Source organism: Somniosus microcephalus, chromosome 30, assembly GCF_052327205.1.
Source record: "Somniosus microcephalus isolate GS21.2 chromosome 30, FLI_Smic_1.0, whole genome shotgun sequence".
Taxonomy (NCBI): domain Eukaryota; kingdom Metazoa; phylum Chordata; class Chondrichthyes; order Squaliformes; family Somniosidae; genus Somniosus; species Somniosus microcephalus.
The window spans coordinates 11,399,653-11,415,622 of NC_141016.1; the positions used below are offsets into that span (position 1 = coordinate 11,399,653).

The following is a 15,970-nucleotide window of genomic DNA, read 5'->3' on the forward strand; positions in this document are numbered from 1 at the left end:
GTTCTGCCATTTAATGAGATCATCCAAATTCAGTACCCTGTCCCCGCTTTCTCCCCATATCCCTTGATTCCCTTTAGCCTCAAGAAATATATCTAACTCCTTCTTGAATATATGTAATGAATTGGCCTCAACTGCCTTGTGTGGTAGAGAATTCAACAAGTTCACCACTCTCTGGGTGAAGAAATTCATCTCAGTCCTAAATGGCTTACCCCTTATCCTTAGACTGTGACTCCTGGTTCTGGACTCCCCCGCCATCGGGAACATCCTTCCTGCATCTAGTCCTGTTAGAATCTTCTAAGTTCCAATGAGATCCCCTCTCATTCTTCTAAACTCTAGCGAATATAAGCCTAATCGACCCAATCTCTCTTCATACATCATTCCTGCCATCCCAGGTATCAGTCTGGTGAATCTTCGCTGCACTCCCTCCATGGCAAGAACATCCTTCCTCAGATAAGGTGACCAAAACTGCACACAATACTCAAGGTGTGGTCTCACCAAGGCCCTGTACAACTGCAGCAAGACATCCTTGCTCCTGTACTTGAATCCTCTCACTATGAAGGCCAACATACCATTTGCCTTCTTAACCACCTGCTGCACCTGCATGCTTACCTTCAGCGACTGGTGCACAAGGACACCCAGGTCTCGTTGCACTTCCTCTTTTCCCAATCTATTGCCGTTCAGATAATAATTTGTCTTCCTGTTTTTGCCACCAAAGTGGATAACCTTGCATTTATCCACATTATACTGCATTTGCCATGCATCTGCCCAATCACCCAACCTGTCCAAATCATACTGGAGTTACTATGATGGCCCTGGAAGAGAGAGGGGAATAAGGGTTCCTGCGTCAGATCACCTGTTGGGAAGCGTTTTTGCATGTGAACGTTGAAGTGGATTGGACCAGTCATCGATGATGCTTTACAGCCGAATAGCCTGCCAACATTGACTATCTAGGCTCACACATGTGACTTGGGATGAGATACCCCTGGGCAGCTGGTACCACACAGCCACCCAAACAAAGTCAGGCCCTTCAGGGGAGGGAGACAGAAGATGGGGCAGGGTGGGAGACACGTGTAACCGAATTATAAAGTTATTTGACTACGAAAGGCACTTTATATGGTGCAAGTGATTCCCGGTTCCTCTCGTGCAGCCAGCTGTCATCCGCCACCCACGTGAAAGTCAAGACTCATCTTCCCCCAGTAGTGCAAGAGGAAAAACACCTCCGGTTTATTTTCCTTCTCCGCAGCGGCCCCACTATCCTGGATTTCGACCTGCAGCGCAGAACAACTGACACAAACCCCAGGCATCGGCAGCCTCTCCCACCCTGAGCCACTATCAGGAAGAAACGTTTCTCCCGTCGGGCTCCAGTCCGCAGGGGCTCTAATGCAGCAGCTTGCCAGGGCTGGTGTCTGTGCAGAACTAAACACCAATGAATGGTAAGTATCTCCTGATCCTGAGGGGGGAAGATTAAAGTTACGAGCCAAACGTCTTTGTTTAAAGATTTGTGGGACCAAGACGCAGAGAATGACAGAATGATACCATTATGTTGCTAAGATCCTTTTATTTCTGGCCTCCCTAATCTGTCACGACCGAGCATGTCCTCTCTCTATTGCATCAATCTTTCTACTGTCTGCGAACTCTTCCTGTCTCTTTCTTCTACACGAGAGCATAGATCAGATACTGCAAATCTCAGCAGCTCTGTACCATACATCTTCTCCAGCAATTATAAAGAGGTGACTATGTAGAGAATTCTCTCAGGAAAGAAAAAAAGTTAAGTGCAGTTTTGGTTTCCATATTTAAGAAAAGATATACTTGCTCTCGAGGCGGTTCAGAGAAGGTTCACTCGGTTGATTCCGGAGATGAAGGGGTTGACGTATGAGGAAAGGTTGAGTAGGTTGGGCCTCTACTCATTGGAGTTCAGAAGAATGAGAGGCGATCTTATCGAAACATAAGATTGAGAGGGGGCTTGACCGGGTGGATGCGGTGAGGATGTTTCCACTGATGGGTGAGACTAGAACTAGGGGGCATAATCTTAGAATAAGGGGCTGCCCTTTCAAAACTGAGATGAGGAGAAACTTCTTCACTCAGAGGGTCGTAAATCTATGGAATTTGCTACCCCAGAGCTGCGGAAGCTGCAACATTAAATACAATTTAAAATGGAGATAGACAGTTTCCTAGCAGATAAGGGAATTAGGGGTTATGGGGAGAGGGCAGGGAAGTGGACGTGAGTCTAGATTCGGATCAGCCATGATCCGATTGAATGGCGGAGCAGGCCCGAGGGGCCGTATGGCCTACTCCTGCTCCTACTTCTTATGTTCTTATGGAACCATGCTGAAGGCGGGGTGGGGGAAAACACAATGGAAGAGAAGGGCCATTACTCCATCTCAGAGTCCAACCCACTCTTTCCCAGGACCTCAAAATTGTGGAACTCCTTGTGTTCCTTAGCCTTCCCGTCCCGTTACAATCCATAGGCTTTTTAAAAGACTCACGCTCAGTATTGCCTACTCAGAACTGCATGAGTGTGTCAGCTGTGGCTCTTGCCCGAGTCAGAAGGTTGTGGGCTTCAAGTCCCACTCCAGGGACTGGAGCACATAAATCTAGGCCGACACTCCAGTGCGGTGCTGAGGGGGTGCTGCACTGTCGGAGGTGCCGTCTTTCGGATGAGACGTTAAACCGAGGCCCCGTCTGCTCTCTCAGGTGGACATAAAAGATCCCATGGCACTATTTCGAAGAGGAGCAGGGGCGTTATCCCCGGTGTCCTGGCCCAATATTTATCCCTCAACCAACATCACTAAAACAGATTATCCAGTCATTATCACATTGCCGTTTGTGGGACCTTGCTGTGCGCAAATTGGCTGCTGCGTTTCCCACATTACAACAGTGACTACACTTCAAAAGTACTTCATTGGCTGGAAAGCGCTTTGGGACGTCCGGAGGTCGTGAAAGGCGCTATAGAAATGCAAGTCTTTATGTATTTCATCTTCTCTCCTAGAAGGAAGTATACTCAATCGAGCTGTGCCTCATTCTTCAGGCTGGCAGGTGGAACTAGCAAATCCAATCTCAATGAGCGAAGAACAACCTTAGTGTGGTGTTATGTGAAAGGTGCTGTATAAATTTAAGTCGTCAGGTGAACAAGCCCAGTTGATGCTCATTCCACACAACCTTGATTTTTACTGTGATGCTGCCATCTGGTGGTGGCCCACCAGAGACATGACAGCTCAGCCAGTTGAGGTGAGCGTGTCCGAGTGACAACCATTCGTGGAACTTCAAATCATGACCTCAAGGCAGCAAAGACACAGAGATCGAGACGACGCGGCCTCCAGAATTAGATTAGCTGTTACTGGACAGATCAAAGACTAAAATGAAACTAGACGCACAAATTAAAAACAAGGCAAAGCGAGCTATTAGCCAACAATTTTATTGTGAAAACAATATTGACTTAAAAAAAGACCCACTTTGTAAAGGATTAAGAAACAATGGACATTATACAGCAACAACAAGGAGGTGTGGATAACAGGAGGTATCGACAGGAGGAGGACTCAAGTGACAGACAGATTCACTCCCCTGCAATTTGTCAAGTATGTGATTTGATCGAGAGGAGATTCATTTAGCTTGTAGTCAACGCCCCCGCATTTCGTAAAAATGTCCATTCTAAACAAATCCTGCTCCTTTCCGCTTATCTTCAAGGAGTTTGCCGACAGCCCAAAGCAGCTAATTCAGTGTGAATGTGTTTAAGAAATCTACCCTAATACAATTCAAGCCTTATTGCATTATAATGTAATCAGTTCAGTGTTAATCTCTCTTCCACATGCTGTAAATATATAAAGGAACCATGGGAACTGGTAGCAATGAGAACCAACTTGGTGCATTTGGAAAGGGTAACCCGCTGGATTGCCCCCAGTCCACATGGTGAGACTCAGGCTCTGCCCGCTCCGATGCCCGATGGGGGCAGAACCCGCCGATTTATCACATGGTCCGCGGCCATCGTCTGAGCAGCGAGGCTTTACAATAACTGATAATCTGACAGCGAAGAGATGTCAATGTACCACAGAACCGCTGTCCAGAAAAACAGTACAACTTATAGCATCAGAAAATTGATCCACAGTATGTTATTTCTTTTGTTATAGGCCCATTCTTGTTCAGCCAATGTGCTAGTTAGGCAAGAATGGCGGAAAGACAGCAGCTTCCGAAATTAGAATGGCTGGTTCTCATTTTTCAGTAGCAACAATCAATCATCTAAAAAGCTACCTGCATTCAGTAAAAAGAAAATGCACCAGTTTTAAGACATCTTGAACCATCAGCGTGCAAGTCACTTGGTTTGGAATAGGACTCGAACCAATACCAGTAATGCTCATGCCCTCATGTCACGGAACAGACTCAAGGAGTCATGGCAACAAATCACTGGGATTTTCTCCTAAATGTCAAATACTGAACAATGGAAACCTGGGAGTGAGCTGATAGAAAGCAATTTGGAGGGGTTCAGATGTCATCTTAAACTGCAAAAAAAAACATATGCTGCTTTTAGCAGTTACCCGATAGCGGAAATTAGATTGGAGCCTTATTATCTGCTCGAGTTTCTAATGTGCAGATTTTCCATTTGATGTGGCATTTCTATCTAGTTTTATGGGTGTTTGTTTTAACAGATGCCAGTGAGTGGAAATTGCTGATAAACTAAATGACCCAATGTGTTGGCATTCAAACAGAACACCTACAATTAGTGAAATAAGCTGCAGTAGATCACAAGGAATTTCTTTGGCAGGAGTTTGAGCAGCAGCAGAGTCTCAGGGCACTGGTGAATTATGTGAACTGCTTAAAAGGACAAGCAAAGTATCTGCAGCCCTTTTCGCTTAAGATTATTGCTCTAATTTCACACCCAACCACCCCCCCCCCCCATCAACCACATTGAAAAGTAGAGAAAAATAATATTTCTAAAAAGTTTTGAGCGACTTAAAACAATTCCAAAACGTCACCTCTAACCGTGACCCACAGGGCCAACACCCAGAGGGCTCCAGCGTGGCGTTGGCCCAGAACTGCGCTACCCAATGCAATGCGGTGGACTTTGGCTTATCGGCCATGCCCAGCTGGGAGCGTGGTTGCTCCAGAATCAGGCAGCTCCAATTCAGCAGCCAGGCTGGCCCGTTTTAGCAATCTCACGGCTTTCAATGGTGCACAGTTCAAAGACAGCTCATGGGCCAATGTCAACACAGAGTGGCCAGTGGTTTCTATGGGAGGTGCAGGCGACATTAGAAGCTTTTGTTTTACAAATGCGTTGCTTCAATGTGCAATGGAGGTTGGGGAATATTTTGAATTTCCGTGTGGGGGTGGATGGGAGAGAAATAGAAAAAAGTATTTTGGACAATTCCTTAAGCATCACTCTAATCTTCCAACTGTTGTTACGTACCTCAACTCAGACACTGCACTACCACCATCGTAACACATTCCAACACAAGCGTATAACACATCAAATTCTCTTGTACAAACATGGAAATTAAAGTGACAGGAGGCCCTTCATCGATAGAGCAGGGTTTACATTTCAAATAAATACACACATGCCAAAAAACCTACACTTTTACTATGTGTTACATTTATCCCCACAGGCAGTAACATATCCACCAAGATTATGCTTGCGAGAAGATGTAACATTAAGAGGAGCTTGAACCCTTCAATGTTTTAGAGTATTGCCGATTCAGCTGCAATCAAGTTAAAAAAGCGTGAGTTAAAGGCAGAGGACGGAGAACAACATTACTGACAGCAATCAGCACAAGCTCACGATGATGATATTTTGCTCTGCCCCGCCAAATGGAGAACAATCCACAAACGTGACAGGTTTATATTCAGAATCTAACAAAAGGGGAGTTCCAGACTCCCTCAGAACCATTCATGCCAAGCATTCCCCTCTTTGGGGGGGGGGGGGGGGGGGAAGAAAATAAGATTTCTTTATATAAAAAAAAAAAAAAAAAATTCACAAGGTGCCTCTTCACATACTCATTTGTCAATTCAATTACAAACTAGGCCTCGACACTCTTTGGTTTAAGATGGGCTTTTTGTCTTTAATGTCGGTCCAGCCTGTGGCACCGTCAACAAAACACATTGCCCCTTTTCAAAGGGACAATGCAACAATAGGCAAAATGTTCGCCCCAGTTTCACAAAAGATTATAAAGGTCTGGCCGTTTAAAAATTGCCAGTGATTAAAAGTAGCAGTGGTGATTTTTACCCATGACGTTTGCGCAGCTCAGCGCTTCTGATGAATGGCGAGATGCTCTGTTCTGAAGTTCATAAAGTGTCAAAATTAGACTGCACAGCCTTCTTCCTCGGCCTGACTTTTACTGGTTTTATCACAACCTAGAAACAGAGATTGATATTTTAGACAATATGAAAACTAGATTTTTTTTTGAAGATTAGAATTGAACCAAGGGGTACGGTAGCATAGTGGCTCGGTTACTGGGCTAGTAATCCAGAGGCCTGCACTAATGATGCAGAGACATGGGTTCAAATCCCACCAAGGCAGCTGGGGAATTTGAATTCAATTAAATAAATCTGGCATTAAAAAGCTAGGTGTCAGTAATGGTGGCCATGAAACTACCAGATTGTTGTAAAAAACACATCTGGTTCACTAATGTCCTTTAGGGAAGGAAATCTGTCGTCGTTACCCGGTCTGGCCGGTGTGACTCCAGACCCACAGCAATGTGGTTGACTCTCAACTGCGCACTCAGTTGCATCAGGCGGCTCACCACCACCTTCGAGAGGGCAATTAGGGATGGGCAATAAATGCTGGCCTTGCCAGTGACACCAACATCCCGTGAATGATTTTTTAAAAACTGACCCGTGTCCCGTCACCCTGTGAGGAATTAAGTGTGACCCGGAAACTATCAGATTGTCATAAAAACCCATCTGGTTCACTAATGTCCTTCAGGGAAAGAAATCTGCCGTCCTTACCCGGTCTGGCCGGTATGTGACTCCAGGCCCACAGCAATGGTTGACTCTTAACTGCCACTTATTCAAAAAGGCGGCTCACCACCGCCTTCGAGGGTTGTTGTGGACAGACAACGTCCACATCCAATGAATGAATTAAAAAAACATCAAAACCATCACATCCCCTGCTTTGACTCCTCACTGGCATGTAGGGGGCTTGCAGAAGGAACTTCCTCTGCACAGTGCAGATGGACAGAAGAAACAGTCCCAGGAAATAGGTGGATCTGGGCTTTTAAGGCAAAAAAAAGTCATCTTAGTTGGGCAGTAGAGGCATTACAACTGCCGCGGTGTCCCAGGGCTTGGGGAGGGAAGGGGAGACTGAAAAAAAACACATCCAGCCAGGATTCTTGCTCATCTCACTCCAGTGCCTCCTGCTGGAAAGAAAATGTGTGGAGACATGGTGGGGGGGGGGGGGGGGCAAGAGCAGACTTTGTTATGATGCCCCCATAGTGGAATAGCCTAACAACACTAGCTAGGCTCACACAAAAAGAACTGCTAACTGGGAGAGACAGCAGAGTCCATTCAAATAAGAGTTACTGCCTCTAGGAGGGGACAAAAGTGGAGGGTAAAAGAGGGTTTAAAATAGTTGGACCATATATAATTTTCTGCACGAGTGATTGTGTTGAACATACAAAAAAAAACCTTGTGGGCATAAAGGCTTTCTCAGAAACCCCACCCTTTTCTCCAACATAGACTGCAGTCAAAAGTCAAACTGGAACGCAGTTCCCATTTCATCCACTGGGGGCCCTCAAAGCATCACGTAGAAAGCACCCGCTGTACTGTCGCTTCGACAGGTCCAAACTTCAGCGACGCTTTTTGGGAGGTCTGCAAACGTACGTTTCAGTGACATGAACTCAGCAAGAAGGGGGGGGGGGGGGGGGGGGGGGGGCAGGGTACGGCCTCATTCAAGCCAGGAGCGCCGCCGATTAAACACAGGATGGCAATGCAGCTCGCGCCGAGCACCACCACCTTCACTGTTCAAAAATTCAGATTATTCCAACCCAGAGCCCCACCTCCAGAAAACTGCCAGACAGGGCGATACACAGAAATTAAATACACGCTGAAAGTAAATACAAACACCCAGCCCTGTAAAGAAAACCATTAGAAAATAGGGAAAGAAAAGGCTAGACAGGTTTACAGCATAAAATGGATACAGGCCACATGCAAGCTGCCAGTTATAAACAGTGACAGTATGATTATAACCCGGTGTTTAAGCCAAAGAGAGTTAGGGGTTAACCCTACAAGGCCACCGCAAGCAATTCTGGGCTTGATAGCAACAGCGCAGGGCAGAGGGTGCTCCAGTCAAGACATTATCTCCTTCACCACTGTGCAGTACCGACAGGCCAGGATGCCCTCTGGATCTTGATCACTTTTCCTCAAATGACTGACATGGCTTTTAAGTACTGCGTTTAAAAAAACAACTTCCATCGCTTAAGCCTCAAGACAAACACAGATGAGGAGGGCGGCCATTTGGCCCATCATAACTCATCCTTCCTGAAAATAAAACACTTGCATGCCCGGTCATTGGAATGGATCTGGAGTAGGTTTTTAGGGGGGATACAGGAAGCTCTTACCTCTTTACCCTGTGTTTTTTTCCTGGGCATTTGGTGGCCTTGGGCGCGCCTGGTCCGTTTGGCATTCTGCACTTCGAGACGACGTGGTGAACTCCTTTGGATTTCTGCCTCCCCATCAGACTTGTACTCATCCGGAGAATCACTCTCGTCTACATACTGACGGTTTAGCGCAGTCACCGGGAGCCTTGGAGCTGCAGAAAAGACGCAAAATTAAAAAAGTGAACTCAACAGAAACTGGTTTCACCTTCCAAATGATACTTCAGTACAAACAAGAGTTACCATTTCCTCTCATGAAGACTGGGATACATGTGCTGACTACCTTTCAGTATCTCACCCAAGTAGCCATTCTCCAAGCTACCCGACGCCTCAGTGGAGTCCAAATCAGTTGCCCAGAAGCAAGCACTTTCTGGTGGGCATCATTGGATAGCCATCAGGTGTGGGAACCTCAGCATACAGATCTCTCGAACACAGGGGCACGGAGGCCAAGTGTACAAGTACAACAGCTGAAAGCAGCCAATTGACTACAGAACAAGGATTGAACTTGATTTGCAATGGTACGGCTGAGCACAGTGAATCACAGCCATAGTATTGTGATTACCGTTGACCAGTTCATTGTCCAACCCACATCTTGCCACCGAGTGGCCGTTGAATACAAAGTAAAACCCAACCACATCACAAACCTATTTTAGTGGCAGTCGAAACTGTAAAGTTGAAGCACTAGCAGTTTTATGAATGTCACCATAAATCCAAGACTGAATTATTTGTATCCTGTTGGCCTTGTTTATCAGATTTAAGTTTGTTATTGAAGCTTGTGGAACGGTACAGCTCAGGACACTCATCTCCTCCAGGTATTCTCTGGGGCGGCCACCAATGCCACTCAGGAGGCGTGTGACTGCAGCCAATGATATTTTCCCTCAGCCTCTGGTCGCCACTTAGCTTCTGACCCCCCCCCCCCAACAGGATCCGCTGCATCAACATTCCAGCTCGGGCACCCTCACACCATACACGGTTTAGAATGACTTGGTGCAATATTTTTAAGCTGGTGACAGTGACCGTTTGATTTACCACATGGCCACACAGACGTCATATGTGGGCTGCCATGACCTCAAACTTCCAGGCCAAACAAAAACACTGGAAAAGAAATCTGCCTAGAATACAAAGGCCCAGATCTGTCCTGACGAGGTAAGGATGTGGAGACCTCCACCTCAGACCATATTTTCCTGCATCTCTAACCTCGGAGCATACTTTGTCTCCACAGGATCTGTGGACGTCGCAGTCTGTACTCAAAGTATCTAAACACCAGAGATAACTGAAAGAAGCTTCAATAACTTAAATCTGATAAACAAGGCCAACAGGATACAAATAATTAAATCTTGGAATTATGGTGACATTTATAAAACAGCTAGCGCTTCAGCTTTACAGTTTAGACTGCCACAAAAATAGGTTTGTGATGTTGTGGTTGGGTTTTACTTTGTATTCAACGGCCACTCAAGGAACTGGTCAACAGTAATCGCAATACTGTGGCTGTGATTCGCTGTGCTCAGCCACACCATTGCAAATAGAATTGGTCATTCAGTGCTGAACCTGGTTACAGAGGGAGGAGCCAAACACAGACCAAGCCCCAGGAATAGCCATAGCACGTTAAATACAGTCATCAAGTTCCCAATCTGCAAGCCCAGGTTTCAGGCCCACATACAAGTCAGCCTTTCCTACTTCAACTCCCCAGATAGTGGCATGATAGGGTAGCCCACAAGCCACTCGGCAAGATGTTAGCTACCACCAGAACAACGGTTTTTAGAAAAAAAGTGAATTAAAACCCCAAATTCTATACAGGGAAATGACTTGCGACTAAACTGAAGGATCTTGAGAGCACTGCATTTATAGTGTACAGTAGTCTCTTCAGTTACAAGATCACGTGACCCATTTCCCTTTTAACCTTTGAAAACGGAATAAAGCTAACTTTGTCTTCAAACTGATTATGCTGTACTGTCCCACGTTTCCTCAATAACACAAAAATAATACGGACTCACAATACTCCGCTCTTGCTGCAGAGATGGGTTTCCTTCCCATCAGGTCTTCCTCAGAATAGAGGGGGTCTGTGTAATGCACTGGCTCATCGCCCTGGATGCTGGTTAAATCCTGCATGCTGAAACTGCGGAGGCGCCCAGCGATAGCTCCCTGACTCTGCAGTAGAGGGAAAAAAAGCAAGAAAGACACTTCACCCCAAACAGTCAGAATGGAGTGTTACAGTGAAAGAAAAAAACCCATGTTGATGGAAACTCACCATTTGGAAAGACTAACATTGCAAGGGTGACCCGGCAGTAGGACAGAAACTGTAACCAGATAGGTTAGCATGTCAACAAGAAAAGTTGTCAGACCGGTTGGGCGTCTCTAGTGCTGGTTCTCTTTTCATTTCAAATTCATAGTAAACATTACCCTGAAAGCACTCATTGTTTAGCAAAACACTTTTTACTGCATTTGGTTTTGAAATTTGGCCAATGAGGCAACATATATCAAGTTTAAAAAAAACAAAGTGCTGGAAACACTGGGCAGGTCAGGCAGCATCGAGGAGAAAGTCAACGTTTCGGGTCGAACCCTTCAAGGGTCCCCGAAACATTGACTCTTTCTCTCTCTCCTCGATGCTGCCTGACCTGCCCAGTGTTTCCAGCACTTTGTGTTGTTATTTCAGATTGCCATCATCCGCAGTATTTTGCTATTGTAACATATATTAAGTGTTGCCAAGCTGAAAGGCAAACTTCCCATAGACCAAAATGACAACGAATGCTACCTAGCTTGTGATAAAACTGTATACATATTTAACCTTCAAATGTACATCCCAGTTAAAAGGGTGGAGCAGCGTCCCCTAGGCAATCAGCCCATGTTGAACACATTCACAAGTCAGTATTACACTTGGATAAACAGACACCACATGTGTGTGTACACCATTAACAATCATGCACAACTTCGCAAGTAAGCAAACACTGTGGTTATGATGCGGAGGGGTTGCAAATTCAAATTCCACCATGGAAAGTTGTGGAACTGAATTCAACAAATCTAGTCATTTGTAGCCATGAAAGCTGATCTTTTTTAAAAAATGTTAATTAATGTCCTTTAAGGAAGGGAATCTGCCTCCCCCACCTGGCCTACATGCGACTCAAGCCCCACACTAAGTGGGCAACTCTTAAATGTCTTCTGACGGGCCCAACAGGCCGCTCAATTGTAGAAGGTGGCCCCTCACCACCTTCTTGGGGCAACTGGGGGTGGGGAAATAAATGCAGGCTTGCCAATGTCACACACACCCCGAGAACAAATAAAGACCAATGGCTCTCGCCGGTCAGAAATCTGCAGGGTGCTCCAGGTAAGTTGGCTTGGGGTTTCCTTCGTGCGCTGCTACAAGGTTCTATTCTACTCACTAATTCTTACTGAGACAGTCCCAATGATGCAGGGATCCATTCTGCAGCATAGTCATTAGCTCGAAACAGGGAATGAGACTTAGGCAATCAAGTGCTTCCATGATTTGTGTGCAAAATACCTTGGGTGCTTCCCTCTTAACTTTCGCTTCTCCCAGATCACATTCTGTACATTGTATGCGGTAGACAATCTCAAAAAAGAGAACAAGCAGAGACTCGAATCAGAGCTGATGAGCAATTTCTGCTTACAAGGGAGGTGTCTCTATAACCATCACATCTTTTTCTACTTACAGTATTATAAAAGGTGGTGAAAAGCAGAAAGCCAGGGTAAAAGAGTTAAGATACAAGGTTGGATGATTAGAATTTTAATATCAGATCTTTCTAAGATCACGTGTGATGTAGAATCTACGATAGGGTACTTGGATTGTACATGGTTCCGTAGAAGGAGCTAGCTCGATGAATTGAAGAGCTTTGTGTCATCCCATGCTATTCTTTGACCTGTCCAATCTTCTCCCTTCCTAAAGACATCCAGTGCAGCTTCATGGCTGCTGGCAGGCCTCCAGCAGATCGCCCGAGTGGCCATTTGATCATGGAGAAACGGTACAGTCCGCAGATACTGGAATTCATTTATTCACGAGGCTAGTCACACTTCTTTTCAGTGGTCTGTTACTGAATGGGCTCGAGTTGCAGATCAGCGATGAGCCAAAGGAAAAAGGTGGCCCCATGCTGGCCAGTTTGCATAATGTTTCCTATTCACTGCGCCCTACTTTATAAGTCTTGCAACTATATGTCTTTGCTATTAAATAGAATTATCAATTTATTAAATGCAGAGCCACAGGTAGGGCAGAATTCTGAAGATTGAAACCTTAGGGCTATTGCAAGCATTAAAAACAGATGTGAAGTGGGTTCCCAAGTCTGCTTCTTTCGGAGTAAGGGACCAATTTACACAACTGTCTTTCTTGCTATCCCTTGGAGAATCAGCCAAGGAGATTTTAAGGGATCTTTCTTTGTTGCGGGCTACAGACAGCAGGGACAGAGCAGCAATTTTATACAGAGGGGTTGCCGTTAATACTGAACTTCAAGAAACAGCAGTGACTCGTCTAAGTCAAGGAAATTAGATTATTGATACCCATTGAAAAGGCAAATTCAATTCCGCCAGATACACGTTGACATTCATTAATGATTTACCCGGTGGTGAAATTCCCCAGCACAGGCTTTCGGTTTCTCCATTTTAGGGGGGATATGTAGCAATGTTCCCTCTAATTTTGTTTGTCCCTGTGCGGCCCCTTTAAGGAGCAGCGCGGGCCATTCAATAATACGTGCATGTGCGGTTTGTGTATTGAAAAGCTGGCAGCGCTGGTTCCCGGGAGCACTGTGCGGCCGTGCAGCTTACAGGGAACATTGACAAGGAGCACACAAACTCCAAGGAGCACTAATCTCTCAAGGGCCACGAGCTCCGGCACTTCTCTACAGCTTGCTCAAAAGCAGCTTTCCGCTCCGACCCCCCCAACGGTTGCAGGGAGCCGCTTTCAACCGGTTTTCTGCAACTAGGACAGGTGGAGGAGGCGGAAGAATACTTCCCACCAAATGTGCTCTGCTGTCAGCAGAAGAGAGATAGCTTTAGTATAGACTTTCAGGATTAATAATCGGTTAACACTCAAATCTCAGCCTACTCGTATCGTGATCCATACAAGATTCATTTAATTTTCAAAAACCACGAGACCGTGTAATTTTGAGAACAGGGCAGTCCGAGATACCAATACTTGCCTTTGCAGCAGCACTTACGGCAACAGTTGCTGCCATGTTTAGCCCTTTCCTGCCAAAATTCACCATGGTTTCATAGCTACGCTCTTTGGCTTGCATGATGTAGCAATCAATTTCCTAAGAGATGGAAGGCAGAAAATAAAATGTAAAGCAGCAGTTTCCTCATCGGCTCATTTTTTTTTTGTTTTTGTTTTTTTTTTGGAGGTATAGACCCTTCAACTGAAGCACAACTTCATCTTTCGCTCTGAGAGAACAGACTGGTGTATCTCCAGTATTTCAGGTTTACAGCAGTGTATTGAATATAAAGTATCTTTTTCTGCAGTGATTAGATAGTTTGCACCACACCCATTTCAGCTGCTCAATATCAGAAAAATTGAAGGCCAACAATCTCTTCTAAAATACAACAATTTAATTTGTTCATCATTGAAATGAGAGATGACTGCATGGGTTTCAAAATAAAAAAAGAGCATCGCCGTGACAGCCAGCAACAGTGGCCGGGTCAGAGGCACTGGAAGCGATGACAGTTACACAATGGAAAGGCCCTCATCCACCAAACTGGGTTCCAAGCAATTTAAAAATGCCGTACTCATTCCGAATTGACACTTGGCTACTTTGCTTTAAAAATTCTTCTCCCACTTCCTTGTTTCAGAACCGTATCCAGTTTAGAGGTTAAAGGAGTCGACATGGGAGTCTTGCTACAATTGGCTTCGGTGAGACTGATATACCTATCAATTCATCCAATGAAAAGCGACGAGTTAAGACAGTAACTATAGGTTTTTATTGGCTAAATAACAGAGCCCACCCTCGTGGGTGATCGGATCCAACAAGGAGGAATACCAGCCAGTCGACCACCTTTATACCTGGGCAAGTAGGTGGAGCCATGGGCGGAGTCAGCAGTGGTCAGCCCAGGTATAACAGCGTGACAAGAGGCGACCTCGTGTAGTGATACAACAGTGTAAACAGCGATAACCATAGTGTAACGATATAACAGTGATAACCATAGTGAACGATAAAAGTGGTTTACCACAGAGACCACACCCGGAGTACTGTGCACAGTTTTGGTCTCCTTATCCAAGAAAGGACATTCATGCCTTAGAGGCGGTGCAACAAAGATTCACTAGATTGATCCCTGGGATGAGAGGGTTGCACTATGAGGAGAGATTGAGCTTATACTCTGGAGTTTAGAAGAATGAGAGGTGATCTCATTGAAACATAGAAGATTCTGAGGGGGATTGACAGGGTAGATGCTGAGAGATTGTTTCCCCTGGCTGGAGAGTCTAGAGCTAGGGAGCATAGTCTCAGGATAAGGGGTCGACCATTTATGACTGAGATGAGGGGGAATTTCTTCACTCAGAGGGTGGTGAATCTTTGGAATTCTTTTATCCCAGAGGGTTGTGGATGCTGAGTCGTTGAGTATATTCAAGGCTGAGATCGATAGATTTATGGATTCTAGGGGAATCAAGGGATATGGAGATCCTTGGGGGAACGGGGGGGAGAAAGAGAAAGAGAGAAAGAGTGGAGTCGAGGTCGAAGATCAGCCATGATCTTATTGAATGGCAGAGCAGGCTCAAAGGGCTGTATGGCCGACTCCTGCTCCTAATTCTTATGTTTGTTTGTCACAGACAGATTCAGCTGAGCATTTCCTTGTCTTTCTCCTTCAAGCAAAGCAAATTCAGTCGACCCTACTGTGTGGCTCAGTTGGAGGTTGCGGGTTTGAAGCCCGAATCTAGGCGGACACTCCAATGCAGTACTGAGGGAAGACTGCAGAGTCAGTGGTGCTGCTTTTCGGACTAGACCTCCTGACCTGATTTCTCAAGGTGGATATAAAAGATATCACAGAACCATTTGAAGAACAAGGGCGTTCTTCTGGCATCCAGTCCACCATTCTTCCCTAAACCAATACCATCAAAACCTACTATTTGGTCATTCATTTGCGATTTATGAGACTTGCTGTGTGCAGATTTGCTGCTACAATTTGCCTACATCATAATCGTGACTGCACTTCAGAACATCAAGTGCTTTGGGATGTTCCAAGAACACAATGGGTGCAATATAAATCTAAGTTTGTTCTTCTCGTGGCACGGCCAAAAGTGGAGACACATCAGGGGACTGATCATAGAAACGGGGGTGGGACAACCATCAGTTTATACCAGGCACTTAATACAGCAATATTATCTGAGGATTTTAACACAAGATTGCAATTCTGTTTTCAATTTTTCTTCAGTTACACTAGCTTTCATGTTCCTGGTTGCT

At 45.4% G+C, this 15,970-nt stretch overlaps 1 protein-coding gene across 1 annotated transcript in view; it reads right to left on the reverse strand.

Moving 5' to 3' along the window:
* Positions 1–3,396: 3,396 nt before the first annotated feature.
* The window catches only part of LOC147097921 (receptor expression-enhancing protein 1-like), a 41,861-nt gene continuing 29,287 nt past the window's right edge, over positions 3,397–15,970 (reverse strand). The window contains exons 5-8 of the mRNA XM_085970997.1: positions 13,721–13,834; positions 10,574–10,727; positions 8,544–8,734; positions 3,397–6,339 (exon numbers count right to left, since the gene is read on the reverse strand). Coding sequence (XP_085827123.1) covers positions 6,271–6,339; positions 8,544–8,734; positions 10,574–10,727; positions 13,721–13,834 — 528 coding nt within the window. The 3' untranslated portion in view covers positions 3,397–6,270. The remainder of the gene's footprint in view (positions 6,340–8,543; positions 8,735–10,573; positions 10,728–13,720; positions 13,835–15,970) is intronic.